The sequence below is a fragment of the Garra rufa genome, chromosome 17 (genome assembly GCF_049309525.1).
Source record: "Garra rufa chromosome 17, GarRuf1.0, whole genome shotgun sequence".
Lineage (NCBI taxonomy): Eukaryota > Metazoa > Chordata > Actinopteri > Cypriniformes > Cyprinidae > Garra > Garra rufa.
The window spans coordinates 29,289,859-29,307,695 of NC_133377.1; the positions used below are offsets into that span (position 1 = coordinate 29,289,859).

A 17,837-nucleotide genomic window follows, 5' to 3' on the forward strand; every position below is an offset into this window, starting at 1 on the left:
GAAGAGATCATGGCGTGGTTTGGAGACGCGCGTCTGCCCGGTTTTTCAGGTTTCCTGCTACTACAACTTTCGAACCCAAACAATACACGCAGGGGCATGTATTTATGTAGACTAAAATGTCATCAACACCTCAACACCTTAGGAACTAAAATCAGACGCAAGTAACTTGAATAATGACCTCTGTTTGGAATAGAAAAATGTATATTTCACATTAAAATTAAAAGGCTGCATGCGAAGAAGCGATTCTCACAATAAAAATGAAAGTCGCATAAATTCACGCCAATGATTGTTGCTTGTTTATAGTCCTAATACTTGTTATTTTTTCACAGCAAATATTGGTTTTATGTGTTTATTTGTGTATTTATTTTTTTAAACTTGTTAACATATAACTTATTTTGATTGGATAGTGTGATTTATTTTAAATACTTTAAGCGGTCATCATGTTCTCAGTTTTGTTGGCTATTGTTGCAGCTGGCCATAAGGTAAGTGGTGACCGGCTCTCCCAGTCTCGCCACAGTGTCAGCTGAGCTTTGAAAAGTAAGATGGATAGGCCTTATTTCACCCTCTCACCGTATCTTCTCTTACCGTAGGTTCACCCGTAGAGCCCATTGGCGAAGAGGTGTCACGTGACTACGTCGAGCCAATGTTCTTCTACGAAGGTGTCAGGACCTTGTCAGAAAGTGAAATAAACATTGGGAAACGGCGAGATGCAAAAAGCGACCTATTGCGACGGCTCGGCAATTTACAGTGGCTTCCCCTATCAAAGCGCAAACGGTTTAGGTTATGATGCCAATCAGCAGCAATATCTCCAGGCCCTTCATGTGGAAAGTGAGTACCATCGACCGGCCTGCTCCCTGCAGTCCCCTGGTGGCTCTGCAGCTCTGCACAAACCCAATGAGATCTCCGAGGGCTGCCAACGGAGTAACGGGACACAAGCCCCAGTACCAGATATCCCCGACAACAACCAGCCCCCTACTGCCCCTTCCGGACCATCTTCCCCCAGTTCCCTGAACCAAATTCCGAGCAATGATACCACCGCCAAGAACCCAGGGCACGCATCTCCAACGCCAGCCACAAGAAAACAAATTTTTCCGTGGATGAAGGAATCCCGTCAGAACACAAAGCAGAAATCCTGTAGCACCATTTCAGGTGATTACATTAACCATGATTACATAAAATTATAGCACCATTAAATAGCCTAAATATAAATATGTTTCTAAAATAAGATGTAAATGAATATGAGCAATTTATCTAATCTTAGCTAGCCTAAGAAGGTAGTATTCACATTTTGTCATGAAATATGTGAACGTGCATCTATTGGCTCCATAGAACTTATCATTTATATTGCCTGTCCATTGGCTATTTACTGTCTTGTTTATTTGTGATACATTAGACCACATGTAAAAAGGATAGTTCTATTGGAGGTAACTGGACAGATTTGATGTTTAAATTCCAAGCTTACTAAATACTGTGCACTGATGACACCCCCAACAGATACCCCTGTCGCTTAGTTGCCTATTTTCATTCATAGGCAACAATTGTATTTGTTAATTACTGTAAAAGTGCAAACACAAAGTGCTGGAAAAATAATAGTCATAATTCAGTTGTGAAAAAAACAAAACAGTACAGTTATAATGTGCTTGCTTTACCAGTGATGGCCTGATATTATTACCTTATAATCCTTAAAATGAATGTGACCCTGGACCACAAAACCAGTCTTAAGGGTCAATTTTTTAAAATTGACATTTATACATCATCTAAAAGCTGAATAAATAAACTTTTGATGTATGTTTTTAGGATAGGACGATATTTGGCCAAAATACTACTTAGCAATGCATAGTACTAATCACATTTTTTTTTTTTTAGTTTTAAAATATTTACATTAGGAAATTTACAAAATATACACATGGAACATGATCTTTACTTAATATCCTACTGCTTTTTGGCAAAAAAGAAAAATCGATAATTTTGACCCATACAATGTATTTTTGCCTATTGCTACAAATATACCCGTGCTACTTAATATATGCTGTATGATGCTGTTTCAGCAGTGGTTTGAGTAACTCAGTCTTTTACACATAAGCAAAAGCAATGCATGGTGAATATTGTACAGTGAAATCTATCCTGGGACATGTACAATAACGGTTTTCCTTTACTTTTTTGTCCTCGTACAGTAGAGAGCTGCGCTGGAGACAAGAGTCCCCCCGGTTCGGCCGCCTCCAAGCGCGCTCGTACTGCATACACCTCTGCTCAACTCGTAGAGCTGGAGAAGGAATTCCACTTCAACCGTTACCTCTGCCGCCCGCGACGAGTGGAAATGGCAAATCTGCTCAACCTGACGGAAAGGCAGATTAAAATATGGTTCCAGAATCGCAGAATGAAGTACAAAAAAGACCAGAAGGGGCTAGGAATGATGCCCTCTCCTGGAGCACAGTCTCCTCACAGTCCCGTTGCCCTGTCATCTGGTGGTGGAGGAGGGGGTGGGAGTGCATATTTAAGTTCAATGCATTCTCTGGTTAACAGCGTGCCCTACGACTCACCCTCTCCAGCAACGTATAACAAACCCCAGCCCAATGCATACAGCCTTCCTACGTCATATCCACCTCCTCTGAATAACTGCCCGCCTCCTCAGAAGCGGTATCCGGGGACTGGCACAGCCACGCCGGAATACGACACGCATCATCTTCAAAGCAACAACAATTACGGGACGCAAGTGCAGGGTAGTCCGGTTTACGTCAGTGGTGGAGGCTACTCTGATTCTTTGGTGGGGATGGGGGCCTCGGTATTTGGCCTCACACATCTACCGCATCCACCTCAAGGCAATATAGACTACAATGGCGCTATCACCATGGGAAACAGCCATCAGCAAGGAACGTGCGAACCAAACCCATGCACATTCACAGACCTTACACCGCACTATTCTCAGGGAAGAATTCAGGAAGCGCCCAAACTCACGCATCTATAGTGCCGATACAATGTATTTCTCTCCCAGTCCACGGCACACATTTGCGCTCCCTGTCTGACTTCGTTTTCCGCCACCTACAGCTGCGTATATTTGGTTCATATAGTTTTCCTGACGTAGCCTTGTTGTTGGTTTTACTTATAAAAAGGAAATTGAAGTTCCTCAAAGCTCAGAAGTCATGGCATCATGGGAATATGTAGGCCTATTTAAATTGTTTTTAAAAAATCTGAAACAGGGTATTAGAACACATATTAGAACATGGTTTTATGATAGTTTTTTATGTGAATTTTAAGTCTTCAAAATTCTCCTCAGTACACTATTTCGTTTTTGTTTTGCATTTTGCACTTGAGGAAGGATGCATATGAACACGATTTCTTATTCAACAGTCTTATACAGCGTGAGATCGTGTCCTTTAGGTCTTTCAAATGTATTTATTTCTTTACATGGACAGTAGATTGTGTTATTTAGCCCAAATCCTTCAAATAATGGGTAGAAAGAAACCGGATCCTGCGATTCTCCCAGTCATGTCAGTGCTGAAACAAGTGCTAACAGGCAAGGCTGTTTATCAAAGATCATTGTGTTCGAATATTAATGAATGTGTGCGGATGTTAATCATGTGTTGCTTAAACAGTCGAAAGAGACAGCGATCAGATACTCATACTTTTTATTTGTTCGAACATTTTTTGATGTCATACATTCCATGCTGCTCCACTTCTGAAGAAATAAAAGACACTAATTGACTTATGTATTTGCCTTCATAACAGAGGGGTTACACAACAAAAAAAAAAGCAAAAAATGAAACATAAGCAGAACATTTTCTCAGTGCACGTCGCTGTTTGGTTCAAATAATAGAAAATAAAAAGAAAGTTACATATTATTAAAACGACTTAAGGCATTTGGAAATAGGAGAGAAACAACTCAATACTGACGGCTGTATTGAGTATGAATGGTACACCGTCATCTCCTGCAGTCTTGCAGTTTGTGAAAAGTGCAAGAAATCCCATCCATTGTCGTGACAGTCTCCTACAGACCTCCAGCAGTGCCTGTGGGAGAAAAAAGTCTTTAAAAATCTGAAATGCTCAAGCCCAGCCCTCGTTCAGACCAAGAACATTGCAATGTGTGTGTGTGTGTGTATATATATAAACCCATCAACGCAAAATTCTTTGAAACAACTTGTCATTTGAGACCAAATTTTATCAGTCATGGTCATTAATAGTACTAGAGAATTTAGAGACGCATTCTTTAATATTAATAATATTGTTTCATAATTTCACTTTACATTAAATGACGTCAAATTAAATGACTATGATAAACAACCTTGTGTAGTACACTGGTTTAAAACGATAATTGCTAGTAAACAAAAAAAGCAACTATAATTTCTTACAAAAAGACCTTTTTGCACTAGGCAATATTTATCCCATCAAATCACATTACTGTCCGTCTTAATGTTATAAATAAATGAAATACTTGTACTATTATATGCCATAAGGTTAGCAAGGGCCTGCGCGAGACAAATATAATCAATTTAGGACATGTTAACCCAAGATGTGGTTATGGGTTTTCATGCGGGGAAAACGGGGCCGTGACTGAGTTGGAATGAGTGCCACCTCCCACATAGTAACCTCTTTTCTTGGCTACTCCAAAACCCGAACGTGCTGAATAACACTGCGTCTTTATCACAAGGAAATTATCGCGTCTTTTAATTTATCACATTATGCAATATGAAAGAAACTACGTACTCATCGATAGCAAATTAATGCTCCTTAAATGTTTTTGTCTGAGTGTATCCTAGGTTGCTTTAAGTGTTTATGAGCAAGAGAAACAGTCAAATATCTCTAATATAGCCTTCTCCAGTATCTCGTTTTACAAGGATTTGATTCGCGTAGAGTTAGAAGGTTTAAATGTATTGTGGGGGCATGAGGCTGTCAGACCTTTTGGCAAGTAAGATTGATCGCGCACATGCTTCCAGAACTCTTTGTTTAGTATATAAGCACTGAAACTACAAACGACCAAAGTACTAGTTTCCCTTACGTTTAAACATAATATATCCGCAAACCGGCGCGAAAAAAAAACTTTAAAAATGTTAGTAGACACAAAAAGTCCCCTCCCTGTGTAGAATGAAACAAAATGTAACAAAATCACTTTTAGTTTATTCTTAATCAAAAACATCTATATTGAACGCCAATTGCTTTGTTTCAAAAACAACTTCACTTATGTTTACATTTTACATTCATTGAGTTATCCAAAGCGACTTAGTAACTGAAACATCATGAAGCAATTTGTCACAGAGCCAACAGCATTCATAGTAGACTTCACAATGTAGAAGTAAGAGTAATAAGTTAGAGGTGGAGCGTTATGCGATATTAACAAGCTAGAGCAGAGGTAAACTTGTAATATTAAGGTTTTTAGTACTTACTCTAATCCTCACTGTTCAAACATTGTGGGTGTGCGCGGAAACAAACCTTCCAGTTTAAAACATCTGGTATCAGGAAGCGTTTTACTTCAAATATTTACTGAGAACGACGTAGGTCCCCATCGAAGAGACAGCGAGAGAGAGTATATCCTTCATCGTTAAATATGCAGACTTTGAATTTGCATTTAATCTTGCGAGTTATTTTGTAAATAATTTTTTAATAGGTCTTGATAGAATTAAAATGTATTTTAGAATGTATTTTAGCGCGATTATCTATTGCTGATGACCTTACAAAATGTTTTGAAAAATGGTTTGTTTTATGAAGCGGTACGTTTTGTCTAACCAGTGTATCTTAAGAATCGATAGGCGGAACGTTACGTCAATAGATTTGCGTGTGGGGGAGGGGATATGTAATTTTGATGTATTTAAGTGCTGCGTTGTTGGTACGAGGAGCTAGGCTGAAACAGCTGTCTTTTCAGGCCAAATGAGATAAATTAACCAAAAAAAGCAGCAGGCGTAACTTATTCGGTAAATGTACTGGAGAAAGACTAATTCCCTCACTTTTTTTACGAAACCAATACACCGATTTGTATTGGCATGTGCCTGTGTAGCAGGGGCAAACGGGAGGTTCTAATTCTTATATGCACAAGCTACCGGTTTTAAGATTGACTATGAAGCTTCAGGACCGTTGCCTTTAGCGAACACAATGACACCGATGTACATAACAACAGTGACCTCCCTCTTAAGAGAGGAATTGCTCGAGTACGTTCTACGGATAGATCTGTCAAGCTGGATCCTTTTAAATAAACCCCAAATTGCCATTGGGTAAAGGTAATCATGTGACTTTTCGGTCCAATTTCAACCGGGTCTCCTTTTGAATGCAATATTGTCAATAGTAAGCGGTCCACACGGGCATAATTAGTTATTTCAAAATATTTTAATGTTGTTTTTTTTCTCCACATAGCCTGCTTTTTTTTAATTGAGAGCAAAAATTCGTGTACTTCAACGAAGCCACACTTTCTCTACCTGCGCGCTGGGGGCATGAGACAACAGGTTTACAATGAATTATGAGTTTGAGCGTGAGACGGGTTTTATCAACAGTCGGCCATCGCTAGCGGAGTGCCTTACTTCTTTCCCCCCTGTTGACGACTCATTTCAGAAGTCATCAATCAAAAGCTCAGCGCTCACGAACCCTCACCCTGTCATCCTAACTCCTTTCGAGCACACCATCCCAAGCTTAAGTCTCGGGACTCAGCTACGCCAGGCAGGGCCCCGGCACAGCTTAGATGGGGGAAGCCCACTGCACGCCAATTCTCTGACCCCGGAATACCCGTGGATGCGCGAAAAGAAGACCAACAAGAGAAACTGTCCTCTTACACCAACCAGCTCCTTGATTCCTACAGCGGGAGTCATTTGCTTCTCTCCAAAAGGTGAGTTTTAGGAAAACCTAAGCGAAGAGAGATGGGAAGAATTAAGGTCATTTAAGGTCTGAGATAAAATATGAGCACCGCCGTAGATCTGCACTCTCCTCTCCACGCTATTTACCTCATATTATAGTCATTTACCACTTCTGTAAAATTTTTGACTCTAGCTTATTCAAATCAGTAAAGTCTTTTTTGATGTCTGAGGTGTAATGGAGAATGATAGATTACTGTTGTGGCACAAGGGGCCGCTCAGACATTCATTGGAAGATCTGGTCTGTACCACGCACACACTGGTGATGCTGTTCGCGGTCTACAGTATTATTTTTTACAATACTTTTTATTGAATTGGTTTGTGTTATCACATTTTACAGTTAAGATTTTATTAACGTTGCAATTGACAAATACTAGGTGTTGTCATATATATCATATGTATATTTGACTAAGCAACATAACAAGTTGACTTTGTGGACTGATTTTTTCAGGCTCACCCGAGCTTCCCGAGGGCGGTTTGTCTAGTGGAGAAGGAGTTTCGCGCCGTCTGAGAACCGCATACACAAACACACAGCTTTTAGAGCTGGAGAAGGAGTTCCACTACAACAAATACCTTTGCCGACCACGCCGTGTGGAAATAGCCGCGCTGCTCGACCTTACGGAACGCCAGGTCAAAGTGTGGTTCCAGAACCGACGGATGAAACATAAACGCCAGACCCAGACTAAAGACATCCACGGAGAGCTAAGCAAGACAACTGTTGGGGAAGATAGTGGTGCACAGAGCGACGAGGACGCTTCCATTTGTGGCCTGAGTCATGGTAGATTGGGCGTTGTAGATGGAGAGCCTAACTCTTTTCAAAACGACCTGTCAACAGTCTCTGGGCAGTCCTGTAATGATAACGACATGCAAACTTTTGAAATGTTTTCTAACAGCTTTATGGAAATAAATCTAAAAGATGTTTCCAGGCAGTCATCTACTGCTCTGAGCAAGGGGGCAATAATATGCAATAGTAACCGAAGTGCCAGTCCGGACAACTGCGGTTCCCCGCATGTTATGGACATGTCTGTGCAGGACTTTAACTTTTTTTCGACCGACTCATGTCTGTCTAATGCAGCTTCGCCAGCGCTGTGCACGTCTCTGGAAAGCCCAGATGATGTTTCAACAGACTTTTATTTCTTTACGGACTCTCTGACTACAGCTGATTTACAAAATGCAAACTACTGATTATCAAAGTGGATCAGTGAACAAATGGAAGGATAAAACAGGAGTTTTAAATGTTTACTTGTTTTTATTTGCAAGATGGATGTGATTAACTGACGCGACTTTGATAACATATCGAAGGTAAGCTTTATAAGCCATGTGCGCTGTATTTCGTAATACATACTACATAGGCCTAATGCATTCATAACAGAAGTATTAGTTTAGATTACTTTTATTTTTGTATCATGTTGTAGGCCTATGCTGCTTATTTTTGTAAAAATAAACATACTTTCTAAATACAAATGTCAAGACAATATTATGTTCTCAGATTAACAGCAATTGCAACAACTATTTCTAAATATGCTTAGACGCTAAGAAATGTAAATGCATTATCCAGGTCCTCTTAAAAAAACACTTTAAAAATAATACAAATAAATTAAAATGTACTATTAGATTCACGTCTACTGCAATGTTCTTTGTAAACTATACAAAAATACAAATGTGTGTGAAATGTACGTTGATTTGATACTTTTACATGTTATGTTTCTCATTTGTGATCTCTATGCTAAAACTGAAATTATTAGATGTCATGGAAAAATCAAAACTACTTAGGAAACATTTTAAATATTTATTTAAACTTCTAAACGAATGTGCAGAAAAAAAATACTGATGTAAAATGTTCTCCATTTTGCATGATACAAATTAATATAAACTATACGTATTCCCACTATGCCTGTATCTGATATTATACATGTTCATATATATATTCATGTGTACATTTTTCAAATCTTTAATTTGACATTTTAAATCACAATTTAAGTCACAAAACCATATTCAAATATGGCTTCTTCGCCAGAGCTAGGCTCTTTGTCTCAGGCTCTTTTCTTCGCTCCGCGTGGGGAAATGCCGAGGATGTTTCTTTCCATAACGAACTCATAAATCACAGTCTTTCAGGCAAGCTGACAGCACCAAGACAATCACTGCCTGTGAAAAGTCTGCCCAAATAAGTGTTTTCACTCACTGTTTATCATTAAGAAGATTTTGGATCCTGAAGCACAACCCACGTGGACGGTTAATAATAATTCATTTTTATTGGCGTTTTAACACCCGGCATTAGGATTACACAAAACACTCATAAACCACATATTTCATTGCGCGTGGCATACGCTATTTGTCTTAGTCTCTTTTAAGGTTTTTTCTTGTCCTTCTAGCCTGACTGAAATAACGTGATAGAAATGGTTTATAAACGCTATATTAATATTAATTAAAAAAAAGCATTATAATCGTTATGTTCGCATATTTCTCACCCACACTTTGTAAAAATCTTCCCCAAATATTGTCTTGTGTGAATGGGACTGAAAAACTTTTAGGCTGTTCTACTTTTTAAACTTCAAATGACGAATTCGTAGTCACATTTTGCTTAAATGCATTAGCTATATGATTCAAGGTTCTAATTTGTACTGTTAATATTCTGGCTTGCAACAAGATGAAGAATAACCGCAATAAACAAACAGTAAGTGCTTTACAACAGCTGGTATTTGTCTTGCCTTGTTTGTCAGGGACCATGTTTAAAAGGGATGTATTAAGATCAGAGGATGAGAAATACTAGGCCGTCAGAAGCTTGTCGAAAGCGCCATTTTGAGGACAAAAAAATAACATTGGATATCTAACAAAAATCTCCTTTTCATCCAGAGGGGGCGCACGTCCCCCCTGCTCAACTATGGGCTAAGGGAATACACCCTCTTTCTTGTGATAACTGATCACTTTGTGACCACTGATCACAAAACATCATTCAGCAAAACAAGCAATTATTTCTTAGCAAATTTAGTGAGATAAGTTCCGCTTCATTTTGCCGATGATAAACTTTACATAGGTTTTACACATTTTAGCAATACATCTACAGTAGGTTCGCACAGGTTTTTAATCAAATAAGACCATTTTAATGAAAAGATAACCTACATAAAAATACAATCAATTTTATTACGAGTTTATCGTTTTTATACACAAGGCCAAGTTGACAAAAGCTGATGACTGCAGCCTAGCAGACCCACAAAGCAGCGCAGCTGACTCCAGATATACAATAAACCAGAAGAAGACGAAGAGAAAATAAATTCACTTTACATAATTTCCTTGTGGTTTGAAGCTCATCTTACCTGAGGAATTTCTTCAACATATTTTCCCACACCAGTATGTTGCTGCCTAGATGCTGTCTGTGAGACAACGTCCCTCCTTGCTCCTCTGCCAGCGAATCCATCCTTTCAATGGGGGATAAGGTGGGCCTACGTCACGTTGATCGACAAGAGGTCGGCATTTACATAAGCCTGGTCTTTAACGACAACCTGTCATTGCAAGGCCACTTAAGATCAAGATGAGACAGAACAACTGATCACTGGCTGACCCAGCCCACGTGACTGTCAGTGGTCATTCATATCACTAGCGCACGGACACCCCCCAATCCAAGACTGATTGAAGGAGGCAGAAGGGTGGCTCGGCTCAACCCCGGGTGAGTGGTGCGACGTTAATCAGTTCCCGGGCCCAAAGATCTGTCAGTGTGGCAGCCACGCGCAAAGACGCCCAGGAAGATGCCACAATGAGCACATTCCTTGATTTCTCGGCCATAAGTGGTGGTGGAGATGGAGGTGGCGGGGGCTCCTGCTCAGTCAGAGCGTTTCATGGCGACCAGGGACTTTCAACATTCCAGTCATCGTGTGCTGTTAGGGTAAATAGCTGCAGTGGGGACGAGCGGTACATGTCCAGTAGATCATCACAAGATGCAATTAACCCTCAGCAGCATCAAGCCGGCTCGTACCAGTCCCCCGGGACTTTGTCAATCACCTACAGCGCCCATCCAAGTTACGGGACTCAAAGTTTTTGCGCCGGATATAGTCACTATGCCATAAATCAGGATGTGGACTCGTCTGTGAGCTTTCCCCAGTGCGGCCCGTTAGTGTACTCTGGAAATATTTCCTCTACGGTTGTGCAGCACCGTCACCATCGCCATGGTTACAGTAGCGGTAACGTTCACCTCCATGGCCAGTTCCAGTACGCCTCAGCCACATATGGTAATAGTTCGGATCAGGCAAACCTTACGTTTGTGGCGGGCTGCTCAAATCCGCTATCCCCTCTGCATGTGGCTCATCACGACGCATGTTGTTCACCTCTGTCAGATGGCGTGTCAACAGGGCAGACATTTGACTGGATGAAGGTTAAACGGAACCCGCCAAAAACAGGTGAGTGGCTACAAGATACTGTGTTTATGACTTACGAACGCCTTGATGTAAAACTGCTAAAACTTACTGATATAATTAAGTCTAGATTATGCATGCACACACTCATTTATTCATCTGTGTATGGTTTCTCTTCAGGGAAAGCTGGAGAGTATGGATTTGGTGGGCAGCCAAACACTGTACGCACCAATTTTACTACAAAACAGCTGACAGAGCTTGAAAAGGAGTTTCATTTCAATAAGTACTTGACCCGCGCAAGGCGGGTGGAGATCGCTGCTGCGCTCCAATTGAACGAGACTCAGGTGAAGATCTGGTTCCAAAATCGGCGTATGAAGCAAAAGAAGCGAGAAAAGGAAGGTCTTTTACCCAAATCTAAATCCGAAACGAAGGATGGTCACGAAAAGCAGGAGGATGCATCCGAAAAGTCGCTCTCCGCACCACCCACTCCCTCTCCAACTTCCCCGACTATTGACGCTTACTCCTCGAATTAAAATGCTCTCACGTTTGTACTGACAACCTGTTAGTGACTTTTGTGTCAAGGTTATTGTCAAAATCTTCATGTGACATCAGTGAAAGTGTCATATAGAGTCCAGTGCACAACTTAAGAGATTTTGACCACTCTGTATTTACTTGTGCTGCTTTGTGTTATTGTGAAATGACTGTTAATTGTCTTGGGCACCTTGTCAAGCACATAGAAATAAGTTGGTTGTGCACTTTCGTGTACAGTAATAGCAAATGCTGCACTTTTACACATCTATTGTCGGACTTGCACCACTTGTTAAAATGCCTACCTCAAGAACCAAAGGAAATTGTGCAATATATTTAAGGGTTGTATTATTAAGAGAGACGAATCAAATGTACGTTTTACCAAAGGCTTATTTAAACATACTGACAACTTTTCTGGACAGTGCTTAGTGTTAACCCTGATGTTGTGTATGTGTTGTGAATTTTGCAACATGATGCGCAACGCTTTAAAGTTGTCATCCGGTCGTACTGAGTTTTATCAGTCAAAGAAGAAGACTCCAGTCTCCTTTAGAAACTTGCTTTAGAAAACGATCAAGATACGGGTTAATTAAATGTGTGAATTAAATTTTCTCTTAATTACAATTTATTTGAACACTGGTGTTTTACTCTTGATGGTGTCTAAGTTAAAATATTCTACGGGTTATTTATATACGGTTTAGGTACATGTGTCCATAGAGTTTTTTTTTTTTTTTTTTTTTTTTGGCCGTACTGTTATGTTTGATTCATCGATTGGCTTGTTTGCATAGTCTCAATCCATAGATAACTCGCTCTCTGGCTCCTTAACTGATATATGCATCCGCGCGTGGTTTCCTCCTAAGGGACGAAGCTATATTGGCACATGGTAAGCATGTTTATCCACGTAAGAAGATGCGCAATGCTGTCACCGTCATTCGTGATGACAACCCTATTGACCTGTTAGTTTATCGAAGGGAAACGGAGGACAGACAAAAAAGAGAACATCGATTAAATCATCTTAGCTATCGACAAGGATGAGTCAGTCTGACCCCATCAGTGATCATGACATGTCTGAATCCTCATATCACAACCTGTAGCCTACAAAGTTTCTGCAGTAACAGCAAAATAACGAGCAAAAATTCTGAATGATAGATATGAAGGCCAAGCATCACGTTCAAGTAGACTTAAGATATCTTCAGTCATTTCCTCCCTCCCACTCTTGCTCTCTCTCCCTCTCTCTCTCTCATTCACACACTCACAAATACAGCTATAAAGGCATGACCAAACAGTAGCCCACTGAGCACAGAAATATCTTCTAGGAGCATTGGCATGCTGTGTTTAAAACACAACATATGTTTTTTCTTTTAGTTCACTTAAAATTGCTTCCTCGAGTACAGAGAGCGCGCAATTTTCTCTACCCTCACAACGGTCTTGTTTGAGCTTCACCTTTACCTTAAATCCACCTGAACATGAGGGTTGCGTGTGAGTCAGCATGGAGCCTAAATATCTCCTGGTCTCCTGGGTGCGTAAGTGTTTCTTCCTAAGGCGCGACGTGTGTTTGTTTGTTGATGTTCAAAACGATAATCGCATTAATGTACTTTCTAAAACGACCCAAAGGACTTACATTTACAGATTAATAATATAAAAGAAAAGATGACTTTCCTTTAAATTTATGAATAAGATTTTTCTCTACATTTTCGTGCATTAGCACACCTGAAAATACTGTGCACTTTCGATTTGTCCTCATGCTTAAGTGACAAAAAATATCAGCGCAGAAAAGGGCCTTCTGTGCCATTTTTGTGATTTTTTTATAATAGTAATATATTTATTATTGAGTTGAAAAAAGTTCACAACTCGATACATTTATCTATAAACTTCTTTGTTTTGTTAAAAAAAAACTAGATTCGACAAACATTTAAAAAAAATTATTACAAATTATTTAAAATTATAAATATAAACAGAAGAAAAAATTAGAGGAGGTAAACACAAATCAATCTTAAATTTCCATTCTGAGATTTTCCGTCTCTAATCACCAGATTTAAGCAGAAGGACTCGTGACCGTGAAAACATAAATGCGATTACATTCTCTGCAGTTTAGCTACGCCGATAACACAAACGGGTTACAAAAAAAGCAAGAAACCTTGAATAAATGTCAAGAAATTGATATGTTCGTTATACAATGAGCATGTTTATATTTTCCGATATTTAATCGTCGGGCCGTATTTTTTAGGAGACTGATAACTAAGCATTATAAAACTTAATTATAAATACTTAAATTTCTATAAAAGGGACACAGAACCTATTATTATTATTATTATTATTATTATATTAACTGAAGTGACACATTAATTAAATTATTTATTGGAAGAATGATCAGGCATTTAAAGAAAATTAAGCTCTTGACAATCAAACTTCATTAAACATTCAGTTCTTAAACAAGAAACTAAAAAAGCAAATTAATGAAAAGAGCGTTCGTGAAAATAGAATACGCTACAAATAAAAAAATAAAATACACCTCTATTAATTCCACAATAATAGCAACAACTTAAATAACAGCCCAAAAACAACAACAATAAATATATTTCTATACTTGTAAAAATGAGAGATGCGACTTTGCATTGACCTGAGCCTCGAAAGAAAACCCCGGGGTCAGTGAATGGTCACTGAGCCCTCAGATTATTGTCTAAAAGATTTTCACACCGAGTGGTAAATTTGATCATTTTAAAACAAAAAAATAATTTAATTTACAGCGCTTTATATTCAAGAAACAAATTATTTATACATCAAAACGCAATTCCTTATGTGTAAAATGGCTTCACTGAACATACTACAGGCACTTAGTCAACATAAACTAATGATGAATGTTTGAAGTCCATTAAGAAACGAAAGAAAAATACATAAAGGGATTTTTTGGTCTTTGACAGATAATTGGGATAAGAATCATTTTATTGTCATGTGAGTCAGTCATGTAGTCATTTTAATATTTAGTTTTATATAATATATATATACACTCACACACACACTAAAGCAGGTTGGTGAAGTAAGGCAAGCACTTGTTGGTCATTTTGGATTATGCATGTGTGAGAGGCAGAGAAGAAAAAAAATAGCATGGCCATTTAATCCGGACATTGTTGTGGTTTTGATGTTTAAACAAATGTCTTACATAAATGAATCCTGATCTTACAATTCATTATTTTGTTCTATACCTCCAACATGTGCTATAGCCTTTGTCCATATTTAGTCTTCTTATTAAAAGTTATTTTTTCACTAAATTATGCTCTCCTGTTTTCATAGAAATTATGAATTAAAACCCTTACCCATTCTGCGAAAGGATATGAAAGAATACTAAACCATAAGAATACTGTTTGACTGTTAACTGGTTAAAGTAAGCAAAATGAAGAATCAATGACACTGAAAACTTAAATTTTCTTGAGACCTTGCTTTGAATAATCATTACAACATAACATTTAGCTTTAAGTGTCAGAAGTGTCAAGATAGCAAAACAATTGAAAGCTTTAACTGGAAAGAGTATTATGCATTAACACACACACACACACACACACAAGGGTGTTTTTGTGAATTGTGGGGACATTCCATAGACGTAATGGTTTTTATACTGTACAAACCGTACTTTCTATCACCCTACACCTTCCCTACACCTAAACCTAGCCCTCACAGGAGACTGTGCATATCTTTACATTCTCAAAAAAACTTATTCTGTGTGATTTATAAGCCTTTTGAAAAGTGGGGACATGGGCAATGTCCTCATAAGTCACCCTCTCCTTGTAATACCTATGTCATACCCATGTTATTACACACATTTGTGTCCTGATATGTCACAAAAACATGCCCACACACACACACACACACACACACACACACACACACACACACACACACACACACACACACACACACACACACACCGGATTTACAATACACACTAGCAAAAATATAAAAAAATAGCAAAAATATACGTACTTAGGATCAAACTCACTGTGACAGAATCTTTTTTTTTTTTTTCACATTATATAGATAAGAAATACTCTGCAATGTATCAGAGAACTTCTTCAAGCAAGATAGGGAAGGAATTAAATTAAATATAAAACTTCTGATAAATAATTTATCATAGTTATAGTTTTATAGTTTTAAGGTGATTAAATGCTTGAATGATCTTTTAAATTTCAGACATTTTCTGTGTTGACAAAAACTCTAGCATACGAAAACATCTCCAAATGTCCATCACGAAACAGCAAATGATGGAACTGGACTGCACATGTAGAAAGCTGAAGAGGAATGCTTTACATATTACCAGCAATTGCACTTTTATAACAAGACATGTTGTTTCAAGTTATAAAAGGACATTCACTTCAGTGTGAGCTTCAACCCAGCCTTTCTTTGTGTTCTTGTGATTATGTGGTAAACCGTTCTTTCAGTAAAACAAACTGTACTGTAATAACACAAACAGAATATACACAGAATTTCACTCTCATTGTCACTGACATAAAGCCTGCAATTTTGACTAAAATTTATGAGAGCAAAGCTGGCATTACAGAGGGGTGTTCAAGCGAGCATCAGCTAGAAAAGAGGAAGAAATGGGGGGTAGAGAGAGGCAGATAGAGTAAAAAGGACAGAAAGAGAGAGGTCCATCCATCACACTGTCTTAACCTCACAGTGACCCCAGCCTGGCAGCCAATGAGGCACCTCCCGTCTGTGCAGGAGATCGGGTAACCGTGGAGATGGTCTGAACGTTTTAGCATGCTCTTTTTGTGCGGTCTGTCAACACCTCCCAATACGCCTCACTACAACTTAACTGATGTGAATGCCACTACTTGATTGAAATGACTGGAACCACAATAACTTAAATAAACCAATCATCTCAGATTATATATGAGGACACAACCTTTCATAAGAAGGGAAAAAAGAATGTGCACATACACACACAAACTAATATATATATTCACTTTAGAATATTTCTTATCTGAAGGGTAAATCTGATCATACATTTATTAATAGAATTTTCTGATGCTCCTTTTAGATCCATGACATAAGTGTCATGTTAAGAGTCATATGCCTGAACCTCTTACAGAGAGCAATAGCAGTCTAATTTGAATTAGACACTAAAAAAAACCTCAGAAATTGCTAGTAAATTTCACACAAGTAATTAAACATTTTCGAAGTACAAATTTTCTTTTGTATTTTCATTAACACTTTACAATAAGGTGTTATTTTTTAACATTAGTTAATGTATTAACTAATATGAATAAACAATGAACAATACACATATTACACTATTCATTTTTGTAAATGTTAGCTTTGTTGTTCAGTGTTTGTTCATGTTAGTTTACAGTGCATTAACTAATGTTAACTAATTTTAATAATGCATTAGTAAATGCTAAAATTAACATTAACTAAGATTAATAAATGCTGAAGTATTGTTAATGTTAACTAATATAGTTAACTAATTTTAACTAATGAACTTTATTGTAAAGTGTTACCGTATTTTCTTGTAAAACATACAAAAATAATTTGGTCACACTTTATTTTAAGGTCCAGTTCTCACTATTAACTTACTATTAACCATGACTTTTGCCTCAATAAACCCCTAATTATCTGCTTTTTAATAGTTAATAGGGTAGTTGTTAAGTTTCGGTATTGGGCAGGATTAGAATAGAATATTGTCATGTAGATTACGTGCTTAATAAATACTAATAAAAGGCAAATATGCTATATGCATGCTAATAAGCAACTAGTTAATAGCAAGAATTGGTCCTTATACAAAGGTGTTACCAAACATTTTTATACAGTACAGCCTCCTGACTTTTAAAGCTACATACAACCTTCATTTTAAGGTCTCATTGTTACATTGTAATTATAGATTAATGTACTGAGTGATATTAATTAACTACATGTACTTTCTATATGGTTAGGGTTAGGATTAGGGTTTGGTTTAGGGTTACTTGCATGTAATTATGCAAAATTAATAGTTACTATAATAGTACATGTGTACTTACATGTGTAACAAGGACACCTTAAAATAAAGTGTTACCTAACTTTTAAAGTCAAAATGCTGGAAAGCTTGTTTTAAAGGGCTTCTGCAAATTCCTTTGCTACATCTTCATAATATTATAGAAAATGA

General features: G+C 38.1%; 3 protein-coding genes across 4 annotated transcripts in view; all 3 read left to right on the forward strand.

The window, feature by feature from the left end:
• Positions 1-3,702, forward strand: part of hoxa3a (homeobox A3a) — a 30,445-nt gene extending 26,743 nt beyond the window's left edge. For both annotated transcript variants that reach the window (XM_073821640.1, XM_073821639.1), the window contains exons 4-5: positions 591-1,149; positions 2,175-3,702. In XM_073821640.1, the coding sequence (XP_073677741.1) occupies positions 708-1,149; positions 2,175-2,965 (1,233 nt within the window). In that variant the 5' untranslated portion in view covers positions 591-707 and the 3' untranslated portion in view covers positions 2,966-3,702. The remainder of the gene's footprint in view (positions 1-590; positions 1,150-2,174) is intronic.
• A 138-nt stretch (positions 3,703-3,840) lies between these two features.
• On the forward strand, positions 3,841-9,533 carry LOC141289529 (homeobox protein Hox-A2a-like). The gene is made up of 2 exons (XM_073821642.1): positions 3,841-6,805; positions 7,282-9,533. Exons 1-2 carry the CDS (start codon positions 6,436-6,438, stop codon positions 8,013-8,015), a joined length of 1,104 nt encoding a protein of 367 aa, XP_073677743.1. The 5' UTR covers positions 3,841-6,435; the 3' UTR covers positions 8,016-9,533.
• Positions 9,534-9,725: 192 nt separating this feature from the next.
• hoxa1a (homeobox A1a) lies at positions 9,726-12,234 on the forward strand. Its single transcript, XM_073821641.1, has one exon. The coding sequence runs from the start codon at positions 10,582-10,584 to the stop codon at positions 11,707-11,709; it is 1,128 nt and encodes a 375-aa protein (XP_073677742.1). The 5' UTR covers positions 9,726-10,581; the 3' UTR covers positions 11,710-12,234.
• Positions 12,235-17,837: the final 5,603 nt, after the last annotated feature.

What these genes read in the sequence shown, in the direction of transcription:
- LOC141289529 (XM_073821642.1), top strand. Translation starts at nt 6,436, where the DNA reads ATGAATTATGAGTTTGAGCGTGAGACGGGTTTTATCAACAGTCGGCCA. An exon ending in CATTTGCTTCTCTCCAAAAG is followed by an intron (nt 6,806 to 7,281) that starts GTGAGTTTTAGG and finishes TGATTTTTTCAG; the next exon opens with GCTCACCCGAGCTTCCCGAG.
- hoxa1a (XM_073821641.1), top strand. Translation starts at nt 10,582, where the DNA reads ATGAGCACATTCCTTGATTTCTCGGCCATAAGTGGTGGTGGAGATGGA.